The 18,689-nt window shown below is 38.9% G+C and overlaps 1 protein-coding gene across 3 annotated transcripts in view; it reads right to left on the reverse strand.

The window, feature by feature from the left end:
* Positions 1-18,689, reverse strand: part of ipo8 (importin 8) — a 31,623-nt gene that overhangs the window by 9,540 nt on the left and 3,394 nt on the right. For 2 of the 3 annotated variants that reach the window (XR_010012377.1, XM_062994970.1), the window contains exons 3-21: positions 18,393-18,549; positions 17,912-18,070; positions 17,605-17,761; positions 14,870-14,959; positions 14,688-14,782; positions 14,511-14,595; positions 10,612-10,746; positions 9,492-9,591; positions 8,287-8,363; positions 8,059-8,175; positions 6,727-6,816; positions 5,691-5,856; positions 5,424-5,584; positions 3,432-3,557; positions 3,253-3,328; positions 2,939-3,064; positions 2,009-2,106; positions 1,774-1,869; positions 1,270-1,490 (exon numbers count right to left, since the gene is read on the reverse strand). Coding sequence is in view for 2 of the 3 variants with exons in the window: in XM_062994970.1 (XP_062851040.1) it covers positions 1,270-1,490; positions 1,774-1,869; positions 2,009-2,106; positions 2,939-3,064; positions 3,253-3,328; positions 3,432-3,557; positions 5,424-5,584; positions 5,691-5,856; positions 6,727-6,816; positions 8,059-8,175; positions 8,287-8,363; positions 9,492-9,591; positions 10,612-10,746; positions 14,511-14,595; positions 14,688-14,782; positions 14,870-14,959; positions 17,605-17,761; positions 17,912-18,070; positions 18,393-18,549 (2,332 nt within the window). In the remaining variant the exon portion in view is untranslated. The remainder of the gene's footprint in view (positions 1-1,269; positions 1,491-1,773; positions 1,870-2,008; positions 2,107-2,938; positions 3,065-3,252; positions 3,329-3,431; positions 3,558-5,423; positions 5,585-5,690; positions 5,857-6,726; positions 6,817-8,058; positions 8,176-8,286; positions 8,364-9,491; positions 9,592-10,611; positions 10,747-14,510; positions 14,596-14,687; positions 14,783-14,869; positions 14,960-17,604; positions 17,762-17,911; positions 18,071-18,392; positions 18,550-18,689) is intronic. The other variant, XM_062994983.1, reaches the window with a different exon arrangement.

Consider the following 18,689-nt stretch of genomic DNA (forward strand, 5'->3'; position numbering starts at 1 on the left):
CAGCCATAACATTAAAACCACCTCCTTGTTTCTACACTCACTGTCCATTTTATCAGCTCCACTGATCATATAGAAGCAGTTCTACAATTACTGACTGTAGTCCATCTGTTTCTCTACATACCTTTTTAGCCTGCTTTCACTCTGTTTTTCAATGGTTAGGACCCCCACAGGACCACCACAGAGCAGGTATTTTTTAGGTGGTGGATCATTCGGTGGTGTGTAAGTGTGTGTTGTGCTGGTATGAGTGGATAAGACAGCAGTGCTGCTGGAGTTTTAAAATGCCTTGTAGACCTTCGTCCGTGGTCACAGGATGCTGCTGGCTGGATATTTTTGGTTGGTGGACTATTCTCAGTCCAGCAGTAACAGTGAGGTGTTTAAAATCTCCATCAGCATTGCTGTGTCTTATCCACTCATACCAGCACAACACACACTAACACACCACCACCATGTCAATGTCACTGCAGTGCTGAGAATGATCCACCACCCAAATTATACCTGCTCTGATGTGGTCCTGGGAGATTCCTGACCATTGAAGAACAGCATGAAAGGGGGCTAACAAAGCATGCAGAGAAATAGATGGCTACAGTCAGTAATTGTAGAACTACAAAGTGCTCCTATATGGTAAGTGGAGCTGATAAATTGGACAGTGAGTGTGGAAACAAAGAGGTGGTTTTAATGTTATGGCTGATCAGTGTACCTTCAGAAGTCACTTGTAGACTCAAAACTAGTCTGGCAACATCTATCGGTAGAATGTTGGAACTGCATGTGATGTAACCACAAATTAAACTATTTCCATTTTTAATATGGCATTAAATGAGTCTAAAATGTGTTATCAAACTGCCTTAGCTAATATTTTGTATAAAAATTAGTGTTGCACATTTACAAATTTTGTCCCAGTATACTTCAATAATAGCCAAAGTCTACAGGTATAAACAATAAAAAGTAAACATTTATGACCACTTGTAGGAAACATCTATGTCACGGCAGAATTGGGATTACAGTTTAAATTCTGCAGCTGTTCTTCTTTTGTAATATAATGAGTGAAATATGAATTGATTGATGATTTTGAAATTTTGCCATGTAACAAATACAGTATGCATACTGAAGATTAAACTACATATTTGGGTTATTAATTGCGTTGTTATAAGTTTCCTAATGTCATGGCATGCTAAACCCTTGTCAGTAATTGACTACAATTTTCTACAGCTGATATTCAAGTTCATATAAACCGGGCTAGTTTGCCTGGAAATTGAAAATTATAATGCATACCCGAGAAAGAACTCCGTGTCATTCATCCACTGGTTGATAAACTGGGCGGTGATGGGTTCGGGGCTGTGAGGGAAGCGCATGTTCTCCAGAGTGTTTATGAGCAGTGTGGGATTGTAATACAATGCAGCAATAGCCACCTGTAGACACATGGTGCGCAGCTCTGTGGATTTCACACCACGCGTCAAGCGTTCCAACACCGCTTCCACAAACAGAGGGATACACTGGGGGAGGGAGGGAACACACAGAGACACTTTAATTATAATTTTTTTTTTTCCCTTTTTATTAGAAAGTATATTGTTCATTTTATATAACTGTTTTAATAATCCTGTTAGCAATGGGTGCGGCTTTAAGACCAGAACTCAATTCACTCACAATTGGCTATATAGTGTATGTACTTAGCTTTAAAACATCAGTTATTGGTACTCTAAATCCACACATTCATTATCAAAACTGGCTGGTGGCACTATATATAACTGGCCAGATATGGCATGTTACCAGACTCACCTGGTCAATGCCTCGACCTCTACACTGTAATATTATGACCTCCAGCAGTTTGGCAGCATGGCATTCTGCATCCTCCCCTGCATCACTTGTCAGGACCTGGCAGAAAGCAAAGATGGTCAAAAAGTGAATCTATTAGCCAAAAATACATAGCCTAAATATAGCTTTAAAAGAGTACACCATCAGCATAATATAAATGATTTAATATTTTCATTATTTCTCATTGTGTGCTTCTTACCTTTTTGCACATGGTGTAGATGACCTCTAGGTGTTTGGGATTGGAGAGTAGTGTGTCTGTGTCCACAGTTACATAATTATGCAAGAGGGGCATCATATCTGCAAATACATCATCAAAGATCATCAATACACTGCACAATATGACTGGACTAAATTATTAAAGCAATAAGCCACGAGAGGCCGTGCATTACTGTGATTTTAGCACGGGGATGACGCTTTTGGCACGACGCGAAGCGGAGTCTCGAGTGGCTTATTGCTTTTATAAAACGGCGGTCAACATAAAATATAATAAATACAACAATGTTTAATTCATAAATGTATTTATCGTGTATAAACTTACAATAAAGCATTCTTCCGCGACGCAAAATAGTTCGATTAACAGTGTTGCTAGGCAACATGAGGGCGAAAATAACATTAACTTTTTCGATTCAGTGGCGTATTAATATGGAATGATGTGAGGTGGTCCTAGGTGTGCGTTTATCAGGGATTTTACAACGGCTTCGAACGCGGCTCAGCCAATCAGATTTTAGGACCGGAACTATCCGTTTTATAAATTCTATTTTAAAGCTGCCATACAGTTGTGGTCAACAACTGAAAATTGGAAATGAAAATCCAGGATAGAAAGATGGAACGAAAGTTCCCACATTTGGCTGTATAGTGAATGTTCTTAGCTTTAAAACATCAGTTGCTGGGATAAGTACGCAGGTAGGTAGGTAGGCAGATAGGATCAGCAACCAGTGGCTGAACTGTTTAGCTAAGTTGTACTTTAAGCAGACAGTATTTAATGGTGCACCATAAGAAAACGTATATAGAGAAACTATATCTTATAACTATAGTGATATACAGTATGTAATGGCTGGGACTTTATTACACTTTCTGGACTAGACAGAGCATCCTTTTCACTATTAGCTGGTGAGTTATGTGTTCCTACCTGTGAAATAGTCGAAGCAATCATGCTGAAAGACTTCATAAAGCACGCCCAGCAGCTGCCACATCTGAGGGGAAATGGTCTGGCATGTGAGGCCAAATGCTAGAGACAGAATCTCCTCATAAAACTCTGCAGGACGTACAGAACAAAAAATTACTTGCACTACAGTTCACCCTGTTTGATGTAATAAAGCATTGACCTGGCACCCCTTTCTAAGCACTGTAGGGATATGCGCACATGCAACATTCCCAGTTTAAATAAATGCTATTGTTTTCCCTCCCCTTTCTACACAACAAAAAGTGACTTTACAGACACACCTGCCATACCTATGATGGGCTTCTGAAGCACAAGGCCGATCACCTGGAGGCAGATCCCTTCCAACTGCTGGGTGATCTATAAAGTAGAGGAGAAAGGATTAACCACTGCACTGTGATTTATTTAGCGATACTTTGGTACAGCAGCAAGTGCGTGTCTGCTTGTTTCTGAAGGTGTTCACCTCTTTGTGGTCCTCCATGACGGTGAGGATAGTGTCTATGGTGCTAAGGATACCCAGAGCCATTACAGTCTTGTCTTCACTCTCCTCATACTCTTCACTCTGCAGAACCTTGCTGAAGATTTCTGCCTGCACAGCAGAGAGCCTGCACTCAGTATTGTATTTTGCAAATCTACATTGACTAAATAAATTACCCTGACAAAAAAGGTACTTCTGATTGTGATGTCTGAATGGTTGAGTAATTTCTCCTAACAGCACGATTTTGTTTTGACCTTTTCTGTTGTGACAGTAATGGGCTCGTTAGCTTTGGCAAACAATTGAACCATCAGTTTAAAAACGTAACAATGAATGGATCTGACAGTATAACGTTTTTGTTTTTTAACCTGCATTGTGTAATTTGGTTTGAATGTAACCTTAGTAGAGTGAATTCTAGACCTGTCGTCAAATTTCGGCAGATCTGCCATTAGTGAAGCAATGCTTTGTTTGACATCCCCACTTATCCCACTACATTGCCTTTATTTTGTTTAAATGTGCAAAAACATTACAATAATCCTAATAAAGTAGTCAATGAGAGTATACCATATTCCAGTGAGCAAAAACATTAGAACCACCCACCTAATATGCTGTCAAAACAGCTCTGTCTGGCGCTCAGGTGGCGCAGCGGTAAAATACGCTAGCACACTACAGCTGACATCTCGAACTTCTAAATTCGAATCTCAGCTCTGCTACGGGCAGGCTGGATGCCTACATGAACAATGACTGGCTCGTTCGTAGGGTGGGTGCCTAATAGGGGATGAGGGGATTCCTCATAACTTATGCAATTACAACCTCTGCTGTTCGATTAATGGCATCTGCACAGAGACGAGGGATAATAGGATCAGTGCGTAAAAGTGAGCCCCATATGAACTCGCCTCGTGCAGGTGAAAAAAGATGCATTCGGCTACTGCACACGTGTCGGAGGGGGCGTGTGTTAGTCCCGACTTTCCTCGGTCAGGAGTGGAAGTCAGCATCAGTAAAGAGGACGCGAAATGCAATCGAGTAATTGGATATGACTAAATCGAAAAGACAAAAAACAGCTCTGTCCCACTAAGTCATAAGGGCTCCACAAAAAATCTAGAGGTATCTGTACCAGGACATTACCAGCAGGCCTATTAACTTTTGTATGCTGAGAGGTGGATTGCCCTACAGTGCATCCTGGTGCCAACTCATCCATGTGTAATCAATGCACACATGCTTAGCTGTCCATGTGATCTTTGTTGATCTTGTTCCATTGCTCTGACCCAGTTCTGATGCCTGTGTGCCCATTGTAGATCCATTTGGTGGTGGATAAGCACTCTGGCCGGCCTAAGACATGCCTTTGCCATATACAAAAGCATTCAAAGCACTGGCTTGACCCTTCTCTGACCACTGCCAGTGGATACTCAGAACAGCTGTCAGTGAACAACTTAATGTTTAGGAGATGATTTAACCCAGTCATCTGGCCATAACAAACAGTGGCCCTTAACAAATCACGCAGGTCTTCTGCCTGATCATATCTGCTGCTTTTAATGTGTACTATGAATGAATCAGTTCAACATTTAATACATCCTGAACTGTGACATGCAGAAATGTTATGACAAATGGGCGTTGCCCTGTATGGTTTAGTGGTCCTTCTGTCTTGGCTAATCAGTATATTTACACACCATAATTTTTTTAATTTATAATCTTATTTACCTGCATGTGGAAAAATTGCATTTGTAGAGACCTGATATGTGGTACACATCAACCATCACTAATGCACATCAGCAATTAATTCAACCTATACCCTCCCAAATATGCCTAATATGCTTGTATGAGCACCCAGACAGGTTGATAGCCCTGTAGAAGTTTTAAACTCAAGAGCTAAAGATTTCGGCTAACACTGCGCCACCCAAACGTGCTTCTTAATATGTTTTGACCAGATTTTTTTTTAAATAGTGGGATATATTGTATTAATACTTCATATAAAAACCATACCAGGTTCTGAGTCATGTCAACTGCTATTGCCGCCACTTCCTGATTGTATTCACAGATCAGCTTCTGAATCACACTTGTGAGGTCATCATTCTCCGTCTCTTTGATGACGTGCAGCAGCTCCTGCATTACAGGCCTGATGAAGGGTCTTATGTAGATTTTAGCTATATACAAACACACACAGTCAGTACTTGATCGAGATGGAGTGAAAAGCAAGCACCACCTTTTTTTATTTAAGTATGTTTCTGGAAAAGCACATTTGGGGCTGACCTTGCTCCTGGTTGCTGACTAGAGTCTGAAGAGCGATGGCAGCCTCCACTTTGACTGGCATCTCCTGGTCAGCAATGAGGTCTTGTTTGACCAGTTCCACTGCGTTCCTCAAGACCAGCTCGTTGTGGAACTTCAGAGGGCTAAAACAGTGCAGAACCCAGCAGGACTGCAGACAGAGTAACACTTAGCACTTGTCTATATGTTACTATTAGGATTATCATCAGTAATTGGGGCTCTTAATAAAAACAAGCAATTTTTTGTTTAACACAATTGTGTCATTTTATGGCATGGTCAGCATTATGTTTAAGTCTGCTTATTGTATCTTGTCTTTATATTGTGGGTCCACTTTATATTTTTATTTTTTTATATTTTCTTATGGCTATGAGGTAGGTTAAAACTGTTCTTGTATTGTCTTGTGTAAGAATTTCTTATATGGTTTCAGACATGTGCACTTGTTGTCTTTCCTTTGTGTATTTATCACAAAGGAACCAATCTGTCAGGATGTGTTTTATCATAACAGGCGTTTGGCAGATATCACAGGTTAAGGGTTTTCTCTATTTATCAGGTGTTGGTGGGTTGTTCTACTGTGCCAATTCTGCATCTTGTATGTATGACCTGGTCTATGTATCGCCCTTGGTTTAATGTTTGAATGTATTTCACAAAGTTTGTTGGTTGTCTGAGTGTTCCATTCAATTTGCAATTTTTCCTTGATGTAGGTATTTATTAACATTATTTATATCTGTTATTTTGATGTTGCAATTTAGGATTTAGCTTGAGTCATGTCCCTAAATATAGGATGAATGAGAAATGTAGTCAGTTAAGCAATGCAGTATATCTAAATCTACAACAGTGGAAAGATAAACTCAAATATTTTTATAACCGCTTTTTACCATTTTGACCAGACTTGTACTAAATGCATTCAAGTGTAGATCAACAATGACATACATGGTTTAAGTGCATTCAAGCAGAGATGGTCTACACTGCATTCTCACCCCACACGACCAGATACAGTCAGTCAGTACATGCTGTAACTTACCCTGGCTCGCAGGTAGCCCAGGTTCGAGTTGAGCAGAGGAAACACATAGTTTTGTAATACAAGCTCCATCTGATCTCTGTACGCTTGCTTCTACAAAAGAAATATCCATCATGAAACCTACAGTCAACATGCTACCCAAATCACAACATTTTTGGAATCGAAATGGGGGCAAAATGAAACTAATATGGGGAAAATGTATTAAGACACCACAAACTATCAACATGAGAACTTTGTTGATGGAAATGCATTGCTTTTTTTCTGACTGGTTCCACTTGGCAAAGGTTTTTAATTCACTAAAATTTAAAAGGGTCCCTTGAAAGTCTTGTGTTTTCAAAATCTTCGGTTGTTTATCTATATTTATGGCATTTCACAGATACTTTTATACAAAGTGACTCAAAATTGTGACAGGATACAATGCAAGCAATTGAGAGTTAAGTGCCTTGCTCAGGGGTTGGCAACCATCAACTTTCTCATTACTAGTCCAGGACCATAATGACTGCGCTACCACTGTTCACAGTCACATACAAAAATCTGAGGCATTTACATTTATGGCATTAAGCAGACACTTTTATATAAGGCGACTTACAACTGTGACTGAATACAATGCAAGCAACTGAGAGCCATGCTCAGAGGCCCAACAGTGACATCCTAGAGGTCATGTGGCTTGAACCAGGGGCCTTCTGGTCATTATTTTGGCTTTGGTTTGGGGGTAATGTATTTTTATTTACAAAAACAATTATGACTTTAATCAATTATTAATGACAGATGGAAAGCCAGGATAAATCACACTGATTGTTTACTCATTTAAATAAACAGGCTTGTAACTACAGCTAACCAAAATTTTAATTCCCCAACTTGCCATATTTGGTAGTACATTTGGCCAATTACTTTCATTAGAACAAAGCAACATGTTGCTCTGTTTGCATTTGTAAAATGTATGATCCAATAATGCTATGCATACACTAAGTTTCTTTGTCTCTTATAACACTAGACAGACTAAGTGCTGCACATGCACTTTATCACATGGTGTACATATGTAACCACTGTTTATACCATGCCATAATTCTCTTGATTAAGTGCCTCTTACACTTTTCCTTTCTGCAGTCATATTCATTATACTACTTGTAATACACATTTTATAGTCACTTTATTAACCTCCATTGCTCTTTTTTACTTGATGTTTGTAAGTGTACTGTATATCTTAACTGCACACGTTTTACTTAACATTTTGATAGTGTGCTGTCCATTAATGTCTCTACTGTATTTTATATATAATATACCTTTTCTATATTACTTATTAGATCTAAAATATGCTGAGATATTCACTCTGACCTTTAGTAACGGATCAGCTAAGGCACCGATGACATGCAGTGCCCCATCCTTCCTGCGGGGGTCAGCATTGGGGTTCACCAAAATCTGATGACAGAACTCCATCATCTGGGGTAGAACCTGAACAAAGACAAAAGTGACAATAAGCAAATAATACACTAACTACTTATAGCTGATACATAAGAAATTTCAGTATTAACAAACTAATGAAACTGAAGCTGTGTGACACACCTCCTTCCTCTTCCTGGATGCTTTGCACAGCAGAGTCTTGGCCGCAGTAGAAGGAAATACATGTTCATCATACATATCTGCAGCAACAAATCACAAACACTTCAGTTTACAGGGATATAGGACAATTCATTTATATAAAAATATGAAATACAAAAATAAATCAAATGAATCGGGAATAAAAATGTTGCTAAGATTAAATATTACATTAAGAAAAATATGACCAGAGTTTACGACAGTGAATTGTTTGGTGCCAGACAAGCTGGTTCAAATATCATGCAAGAATGGACAAAAATTCCACTTTAATTGGCATCCTCAGTTCCCAGATGATAAAAACTGCAATTAATATGAAAGGTAATGCAACAGTTTTAAAATTCCCTTGTCCCAATTTTGTGTTACTGGCTCCAAATTTTAATTTTGTTTATATTTACAAGGTACAATTAAGACGGTCAGTGAAAACATAAAAAATCTTTCATTTAGAGAGTTAATAAAGGGTTTAACAGAATTCGTCTTGTTTTCATAGCATTCTATAAACTGTCCAAAGTGGCTGTTCTGCAAGCAGAAACACCTGAGAGAGGTCAGAGGAGAATAACCAGATTAATTCGGTACAACAAGAAGGCTACGATAAGTGAAATAGATAGAATAAAACTGGTTCCTTTAACACAATAAGTCACCAGATCTGAAATCAATAGAGCAGATCTGGGATGTGGTAATGATGTCATCATGGTCCAATTTCTCATAGGAATGTTTCCAACATCTTGTGGTATACATGCCACAAAGAACTGTTCTGTTCTGACAAGCATTAGGGAATTTAACCAGTACTAGTATATTGCACCATAAAGTGAGTAAATATGTATTAAAGTTTAAAGAAGTTTAAAATTGCTCAGTGTCTGGCACCAGAATAGTGACACTGACAGTGGCAATTACTTATTTAGCTATGTGTGTCAATCATTTTAATTTATACAGTGGATTTAAGAAAATACTCCTCTTGAATTTTTGCACATCTAAATGTACTGTTCACTGTTTATATACAGCAATTTCTGTATATCTATTCAAATCCACAAGAAATGTAAAAATTAAGGTGTCTAAATACTTTCTGAACCCACTGTATGCCCATTTCTTTATTGGTCGTTCATTTTAACCTAAGATGGCTCTCAGTTGACATTGCACTCAGGGGGAAAAAATAACAAGAGAGGAAGTGCACGAACTAAATTTCATGTGGATGTACTCGTATGGATCTTCCTGCCACAGCCTCTCGTCCTCGTCCTTATAGCACATTAGAGGGAACACCACTTCCTGAGTTATAGTCTGTAAAGAAAAAAGCATTTTTTTTTTTTTTAAGTGGACCTTTAAGTGGAGACATGACACTATAGTTATTATTTTATTAACTTAATACAGTATCTTCAGTACAAGCCTTTACTTTAGTCAGGATTGCAGTTAATACATAAACTACCCCTGCAGCACTGAACACAAAGCCGGATTACACCCTTGATGGGACGCCACCATACAGTGAGACGTTACACACCAAATTATTTCATTCTTACACAATATGGCCAAATGTTTTCACTTTGGCCACCTGACTACTAGCTATTTGGACACCCCCATTCCAAAAACATGGACATTAATATAGGCTTATCAATAACAGACTCCATTCCTCTGAAAAGTTTGTCACAAAGCTGGAAATATGTAGTGTTAGCAATGGATCTCTCACATTATAAAGGGTGCTCACATACTTTTAGACATATAATGTAAATCATGGAAGTCTAAAGGGGTTTTAATGATTTCTGCCACCGCCCCTCCTCCTCCTCTTCTTCTTTAACTAAATTATTATCACATGTAACATTCAGATGTCCAAATAATTTTATTTATAGTGTTCATACTACAATAACTTACACCATAATATGTATAATCAGAGTGTCATGGATACTGTTGATACTTTAGCACTGACCAAGCATGCTGTTATTTCAATTAAGAGCTGCATTGTGGAGTAGGGAAAATTGTAGGTATTACACTTTCATATGGGGGATCCACAGCTTTTACGTGCTTAAATTTTGCTTCTTGTTGGTATTTCTTTTTTTTTTTTTTTTGGAAATTCAGTTATTATACATACAGTATTGTGTATAATAGAAATGCTTAATAATTCTAATAAAAAAATTTTGCACCCTCCCCTCACATGGCTTGAATTTGATGCTATTCTATGCTATGCCTGTCAGTATAACAAGATGAGATTCCATTATTACAGTTTATTGTTCCAGTTATTATAGTTTATTGTACAGTTACTGTTTTTTTAACAGTCACACCACAACAACGTAAAGTCCTAATTCCAACCTGCATGTGTGGTTTCATCTGTTTCCACGTGATGGAGTGAGAAATGCCCTGGGTCAGATAGTTCAGAGCTTGCTGTAGCACACGAGGACTCACATACTGCTTCTGCCTGTGCTGGTCTATGACCTTTAACAAGACCTAAAAACACACCGGATTACAACTCATCAACCATACAAGCACATGATTCAAGATTCAGAATGTTAATACTTTACGGTATATTATCAAGCATGTAGAAAAGCAATAATGGCTATATGAATATATATATACAGTGGGGGAAATAAGTATTTGATCCCCTGCTGATTTTGTAAGTTTACCCCCTTACAAAGACTTGAACAGTCTATAATTTTTATGGAAGGTTTATTTTAACAGAGAGAGACAGAATATCAACAACAAATCCAGAAAAAAATCATTAAATAAAAGTTATAAATTAATTTGTATTTAATTAAGGGAAATAAGTATTTGATCCCCTACCAACAAGCAAGAATTCTGACCCCCACAGACCGGTTATGTGCCCATGAGGCACACAAATTAGTCCTGTCCCTGTATAAAAGACTCCTGTCACAGAATCAGTTTCTTCCGTTCAAATCTCTCGACCACCATGGGCAAGACCAAAGAGCTATCAAAGGACGTCAGGGACAAGATTGTAGACCTGCACAAGGCTGGAATGGGCTACAAGACCATCAGCAAGAAGCTTGGTGAGAAAGAGACCACTGCTGGTGCGATAATTCGAAAATGGAAGAAATACAAGATCACAGTCAATCACCCTCACTCTGGAGCTCCATGCAAGATCTCACCTGGTGGGGTAAGAATGATTCTGAGAAAGGTGAGGTCAGTCCAGAATTACACGGGAGGAGCTTGTCAATGATCTCAAGGGAGCTGGGAGCAGAGAAATGCTGGATATGACCCCAAGAACACCATCCCCACCGGGCATTTCTTTGCCTCCAAACACGGCGAGTGGAGTTGATGCCAAAGAGCTCAATTTTGGTCTCATCTGACCATATCACATTCTCCCAAGCTTTCTCTGAATCATTCAGGTGTTCATTGACAAACTTCAGACGGGCCTGTACATGAGCCTTCTTGAGCAAAGGGACTTTGCGGGCACTGCAGGATCTCAATCCATTACGGCAGGGGTGTCAAACTCAAATCCGGCCCGCCGCGTCATTTGATCCGGCCCGCGAGAGCTTAAACGACTGTATGATTGTTGTGATGGTTCGAGTCGTTACAGAGACGCGCTTATAATTTAATGCGCTCCTGCGCCTTTAAGAGACAACGTGACATCGTAGTCATGGCAACTAACTTTAACCTTCGCTAAGAAGCCATGTGACTTTTACGGCAAAAGAACGCGGGGTAGCGTAGTCAGTAATGTAAACAATAATAAATAAATACAAATAATTATATTGCAATATAATACCCAAGCATCGTCTGTAAGTAGTGGCGTTTATATTCTCAGTTGTTTGTAAATGTTTAGTGAGTATATCACAGCGTTTTAGTTACAAATTTACTGTAATTAAATACAGTTGTTACGTTAATATAGCAATTAGTAACTTTACACACAATTTTAACTCCTTATTTTACGTTTGGTTAAATCTCATATTGTACCAGATGTAACACTTGACTACAGCTGTGTGCTTTGACTGTATTAGGTTCTTTATTGTTTTTATTGTTTGTATTTTTACTTCATTTTGATGCACACAGCTGGGGAGCAAATAAACCGACTGTATTCTGAAGGGAGCTGTCTGTCTGTCTGTCTAGCTGAGAAAGGGGGATAAACTATTAGTGAGGGCAGAATGATTGTCTTAAAAATACACTGTAAAATCTAATAAATAAATAAATAAATAAACTGCATCTTTCAAAATGCAGGCTGATTTTGTGACCTGCAAAGTGACACATCCCGCCAGTAGATGATGTTACACATATTTACACATGATCCTAAAATGTACAAGAAGATAATTAAGAAAATTAAGCATAAGGAGGAAATTTAATGAAAGTGAAAACAAGTTTGTGCTTCAGGAAGAGAAACCGGTGCGTCTCTTGTGTTATAAGGCTGTGTCTGTGGTAAAGTAGGACAATTTAAATGCAGAATTCAGCCTCCAAGAAAAACAGCAATGTGACTGCATATCACAGCAGGATACGTTACAATCGGCCCTTTGAGGGCCACCATAATGCTGATGTGGCCTTCGGTGAAAATGAGTTTGACACCCCTGCATTACGGCGAAGTGTGTTACTAATGGTTTTCTTGGTGACTGTGCTCCCAGCTCCCTTGAGATCATTGACAAGCTCCTCCCGTGTAATTCTGGACTGACCTCACCTTTCTCAGAATCATTCTTACCCCACCAGGTGAGATCTTGCATGGAGCTCCAGAGTGAGGGTGATTGACTGTGATCTTGTATTTCTTCCATTTTCGAATTATCGCACCAACAGTGGTCTCTTTCTCACCAAGCTTCTTGCTGATGGTCTTGTAGCCCATTCCAGCCTTGTGCAGGTCTACAGTCTTGTCCCTGACATCCTTTGATAGCTCTTTGGTCTTGCCCATGGTGGTCGAGAGATTTGAACGGAAGAAACTAATTCTGTGACAGGAGTCTTTTATACAGGGACAGGACTAATTTGTGTGCCTCATGGGCACATAACCGGTCTGTGGGGGTCAGAATTCTTGCTGGTTGGTAGGGGATCAAATACTTATTTCCCTTAATTAAATACAAATTAATTTATAACTTTTATTTAATGCTTTTTTTCTGGATTTTTTGTTGATATTCTGTCTCTCTCTGTTAAAATAAACCTTCCATAAAAATTATAGACTGTTCAAGTCTTTGTAAGGGGGTAAACTTACAAAATCAGCAGGGGATCAAATACTTATTTCCCCCACTGTATATATATAGGTCCAAAAAGACTTGGTTTGAGTTTAGTGTGGAGGGACTTCAGTGGCCAGTACAGAACCTTAACTACAATGATCTTGTAGTTATGAATTAAAATGTCAATTGTGAGTTGAGCCATGCAGTTAAACATCAGTACATGACCTTACAAATGCTCATATGACTAAACAAGCATGGAGAGTGGAGGCTGTTACAGCTGCAATTTTAATGTTTTAAAAGGGAATGTCTAACATGCTCCTGGTCAGGTGTCCACATACTTTTGGTCACAGTGTCTGTATGGATGAATGTCCTATACGTAAGGCCCTACTTAAATCGCGGCCATGAAAATCGAGCCACGAAGCGTAAAATTTCCTGTGTAATATGGAATTTGCTGTAAAACTCAAACTTGAAAGTTTGTGTTTAGCAATTTTACGTTTTTCATTCGCATTCAAATGCCTCACGTTTAGTGGTCTGCAATTTGAGGTGGTCTTAGCAATCCTACGGCAAATGTTAGCAATCAATTAGTCAAAATGTCTAAGAAATCGAAGTGTAACAGAACACCACGCAGTCACTGGATGTTCTAGGTCTACATTCAACCCATAAGGCAGGCTGTACTGTGTTTTGTAGCATCCATTTATTCTTCAATTTATGAGTGTTATTTAATGACTGCCGCGGAAATGTGGCACCATGAGGTCCATGAAATTAAGCACATTTTCCAGTGAATTTAGTAGGGCTCTAGATATATGTGTATAAATGGATTGGCTCATGTACCATGTATATGGACAATGGATGGATAAAACGATGCGTTAAAAACAATTAAAGAATGGATTGCCAACTGAGTTTACATTTACAATTTAAAAAATTTAACCAGTAAATGGGCCTGTATCTGTATCCTTTTTTTTGAAAAATGTGTTTTGAAACAATAACATCTAAAAATGCTAGAGTATTTTCCTCAAATGTCATAATATTTAAGACAAATAATTATAATCCAAGCTGTAATAGAAAAATAAAATATGAATCATTTTACTGTAAAGCCCTACAACCATCACCTACCTGCTGAATTCCAACTGAGTATGTCTTAAGGAAAAAATCTGCAAACTCAAAGTACTCCTTTGTCACATTTCCTGGGCTTCCATACCTAGACACAGAAATAAATTATTCAAAGACTGAACACAGGGTCCGAGACTTTTGTGACTAGGAATCCAGAATATTGTGTCCTCCTGACTTTACCGCTCAAACATCCTGGTGATGATGTGTAGAGCCCATTTTTTGCACTTCCACCAAACTAATTCTGGACGATCGTCTTCATCCACTTCCAGAGTCTCCTGGGTGAAGAGTGAAAGCAGAGATGCTATGAGGGCTCTAAAAATGTGCTTGACGGTATTGATTTGGGACAGCACGACACAACTTACTGGAGGGACATCACGATCCACGACAGCTCTGAGGATCTCCATCCACTGGGTCATCACTGTGTTATTAAGCAGCTGAAGAGGCAAGGAGTACTACACACACACACACATATTTAGTTATAATAACACTACCACATAAAGACTACCGGCGTAATAACAATATTGCAAAATCAGTGTTGTCCAGTCTTTTCAGTGTTTACGCAATGATCGTTCTTATTTCCTTCAATTGCACAATTTCCGGCTACTGTAAACATGCAGCTGAAACCAAACCAATAAAAGAAAAAAAAGCCAAACAGCAATTTGGAATAATTTAGTGGCATAGCCTCATATCTTATTGATACAGATTATGATTGATTACAGCTAGTGACTTCTTTCTGTCCTTAAAAAGTATAAAGAGCAGTGGTTGTTTGGCAAAGCTGCATAAAATACCCTAGCTATTACATTACGCTGAGAGGGAATTTATCCAAATGTTCAGATGTAATTTATTTACTAGGATTTTAACGTCATGCTTTACACACTGTGGTTACATTCATGACAGGACGAGAGGTTACTGGTTACACAAGATTTATTAGTTCCAGTCTTTAATGTCAAACTCAGTCATGGACAATTATGTATCTCCAGTTCACCTCACTTGCATGTCTTTAAACTGGGGGAAACTGGAGCTTCTGGGAGAAACCCATGCAGACACAAGGAGAACATGCAAACTCCACACAGAAAGGACTTGGACCAATCTTGGGCGACCCACTGAGCCCCTGATGTAGTTAAAAAAAAAACAAAAAAAACAGTTCTGCTATAACTAAGCGTTAGGAATAGAGATGGGACGATCGGGGTTTTTGGCACCGATTCCGATCTCCTTTCAGGGACATCGGCCGATAGCAGTAAATAAAATAAATAAACTTAAAAAGAGCCTCACAGTGAAGATAAACCGGAGCAGCGCGCGCGTGTGTGTGTGTGCGCCTTTAGAAGAGACGCTTTGTTCACTGTATCGCTCTAAGTGATTCATTGATTCACGAGTCATTTTTCGCGAAGCGTAAGTTTCTCTTCTCAGTTATCTCTCCGTGTTTACTGTTATTAATTAAATGTCGTGGTTTTAAATAAACACCAACTACTACAGAACATTCTGTGTGACTCTCTTACATTAAAAAGCTTCATTAAAAAGCTTAATTAAACTGCTATTACCACAGATCTGTAACCGAGTCAGACTCGTTCCGTCTAAGGAGCTAAAAGTTCAGCAGATGATCCTGAACTAACGAATTTGGTAATGAATAAACTTTTGCCTCTGATTGGCTCTGTAACGTTTTCTGTTCTCATCTACATCACAAGTAAGAACCGCTTACGATTTACTAAAGTGAACCAGGAGTTTATATAACGTGCTGATAGAATCGACTCAGATGTGACCGGGTTGAATTATCTTTTTAAAGTAAATATTACAATCAGCAAAATTACATCGTATGTATGATGCACAACGTTAATGATGTTATTTTAGGTCATGAAGAGCTTTCACTGTGGTTTCTGTACGATGGTTGATGAATGGTGATGTGATGGTTGGCGCGTCGTAGCTCAAAGTCTGGATCAATCCACTGAGCTGTTAACTTAACATGATCTTTATATATCACACGATCGGATCGGCTACTTTTAGGAAATATCGCCGATCGCCGATAGCATATTTTGATTAAAAATCGGCCGATACCGATTCATAGCCGATCGATCGTCCCATCTCTAGTTAGGAACATGGGTGACAATGTCCACAATGAAGCTAGTTTTATATCGCCATGAGCTTAAAAGTTGCCGTGCAGGCATTTTTACTTATGGGTCAGGACAACTAATACTAGAATCATTTATCCAATACAAGTTGGGGTTACCATTCAATGGGTTTTCCCCCAGCTGTGTGTCTGCTGGACATGACAAAAGTGTAAAAATTTTTACTCATGTGTATTGTTACATTGATGTTGTCTACATTAACATTAACTCTAAAGCACAAACCCACTTTTTCCCCACAGTTTTCCAACTTTTTTCTCCAGCATTTTTTAAAATAATTTCTAATTCCATATTAAAGTTCTTTTCCACTTGCACCACTCCCAGCTAGCTGGGAAAAAAACTGCTTATTAGTACCTGCCCCCATCTTTTGGTGTTTGTGAAGTCAGTGTTGCTTCTTTACCCTAGCCAGCAGTGAATTCTTACAGACAGCTGTACTCTCTTATAGAGAGTCATGCTGTACTCTCTTATAGAGAGTCATGCTATACTCTGTGTAGATTGTCCTCTACCAGTGCAGGTGCCTTGATTAGACACTGAAGGTTGCTACTGTAGCTAAAGAGGAGAAACCCTATTCAATCTCCCCCACCCTTAGACACAATTATATCCGTTGAGCACCCGGCCGAGGTGGTAGCACAGCAGGGGGCAAACTCGGGGCATTGACTGCTGCACCACCTCAGTGCATACACTAACATTTAACCATCCTGTTACGTTCGTTTCTCGTCAGTTTGACCCAGGGCATGTTTAATTATCCAAAAGTGTCAAAAACCAAAAAATCCCAATAATCATTGTTTATATCTCATTAATAACTCCTTCTGCTTGGCTTAATAAGTTAAATCAATGAAGTTTCATACCAAAAAATACTTATAACTATATCTTTTTAGATTTTGAAACATTAAGATGGGTCAATTTGACCTGTAAACATAACAGGAGGGTTAAGAAAGTAACATTACAGACAGCAAAAACAGTGGCATATGCATACTTACTTGCACGAGCGCATGAAATATCTTAAGGATCTGTTTCTGGATAAGAACTGAGAACACTGTAGCATCAGGCAACAGCTGGCTTACAAGCTGCTGGATCCGAGGCAGAAAGAGCTGCATAGCAGCCAGCAGTGGCGTCCTCTCCTCCGCTTTCCTAAACCTGCCAACACCACAACACCATAGTACTACAGCCACTACACAACTCCAAACTGACATTAACACAGTGCTTAGTCACATATTTTACTGGGTTTACTACAGATCATGGCTGAGCACATTTACATAAAAGTAATGAAACACACAGAGAACTCACTCATAGGTCTTGACAAGCTGATAGAGAGCGAGCAGGCTGCCATACCAGCTCCCACTGTTTTGAGACTGCAGGTACACGCTGATCTTATCAACGATGCCAGTCCAGCGGCCGGGGAAATCATGCTTTATGATGGTGCGCAAGCAAACTGTAAGCTGGGCCCTGTGGATCAAAAATACATTGATTTCTTTGTGCTTTGAAATGAATGAAACTTCTGACTTCAACCATATTTTTGTAAATATGTGCTCATTCTAAAAAAAATAATTTTAGGTTATGAAAGTTAAACACACAGCAAATCACCAGTGAGTCTAATGAAACGAGTGAACGATTCTTATGCCAGGTTAAATGGGACTATAATTTCAAGATATGTATCGTTTTGCTTTATTACCAGAATAAAACACAGTGATTGATTGTGAAAATATCATTAAATATACTAATATACTATTTTATCATATCACCATAGTGATATCAGTGATTGACTGACCGTATGGACTCGGGACACCGAATGATAGCCTCCACCATGTTGTCACGAATTTGGCTGCGGTCATTCTCATGGATGTTGAAGGGGAACATGACCTCTCCCAGCAAGGGCTCGCGGTCCTGCCAATACTGACTCACCATGTTCTTCAGGTAGATGGCAGCTATGGTAAACAGCAAGATAAATGAAGGGCATTATGAACACCATTTACTTTACAAACAATTCTATTTGCAATGTAAACAAAGTGTTCAATGTAATTCCTTAGATTGTGTGTCACACAGTATGCAATACAAAGTGTGTGTG

Source organism: Trichomycterus rosablanca, chromosome 1, assembly GCF_030014385.1.
Source record: "Trichomycterus rosablanca isolate fTriRos1 chromosome 1, fTriRos1.hap1, whole genome shotgun sequence".
NCBI lineage: Eukaryota > Metazoa > Chordata > Actinopteri > Siluriformes > Trichomycteridae > Trichomycterus > Trichomycterus rosablanca.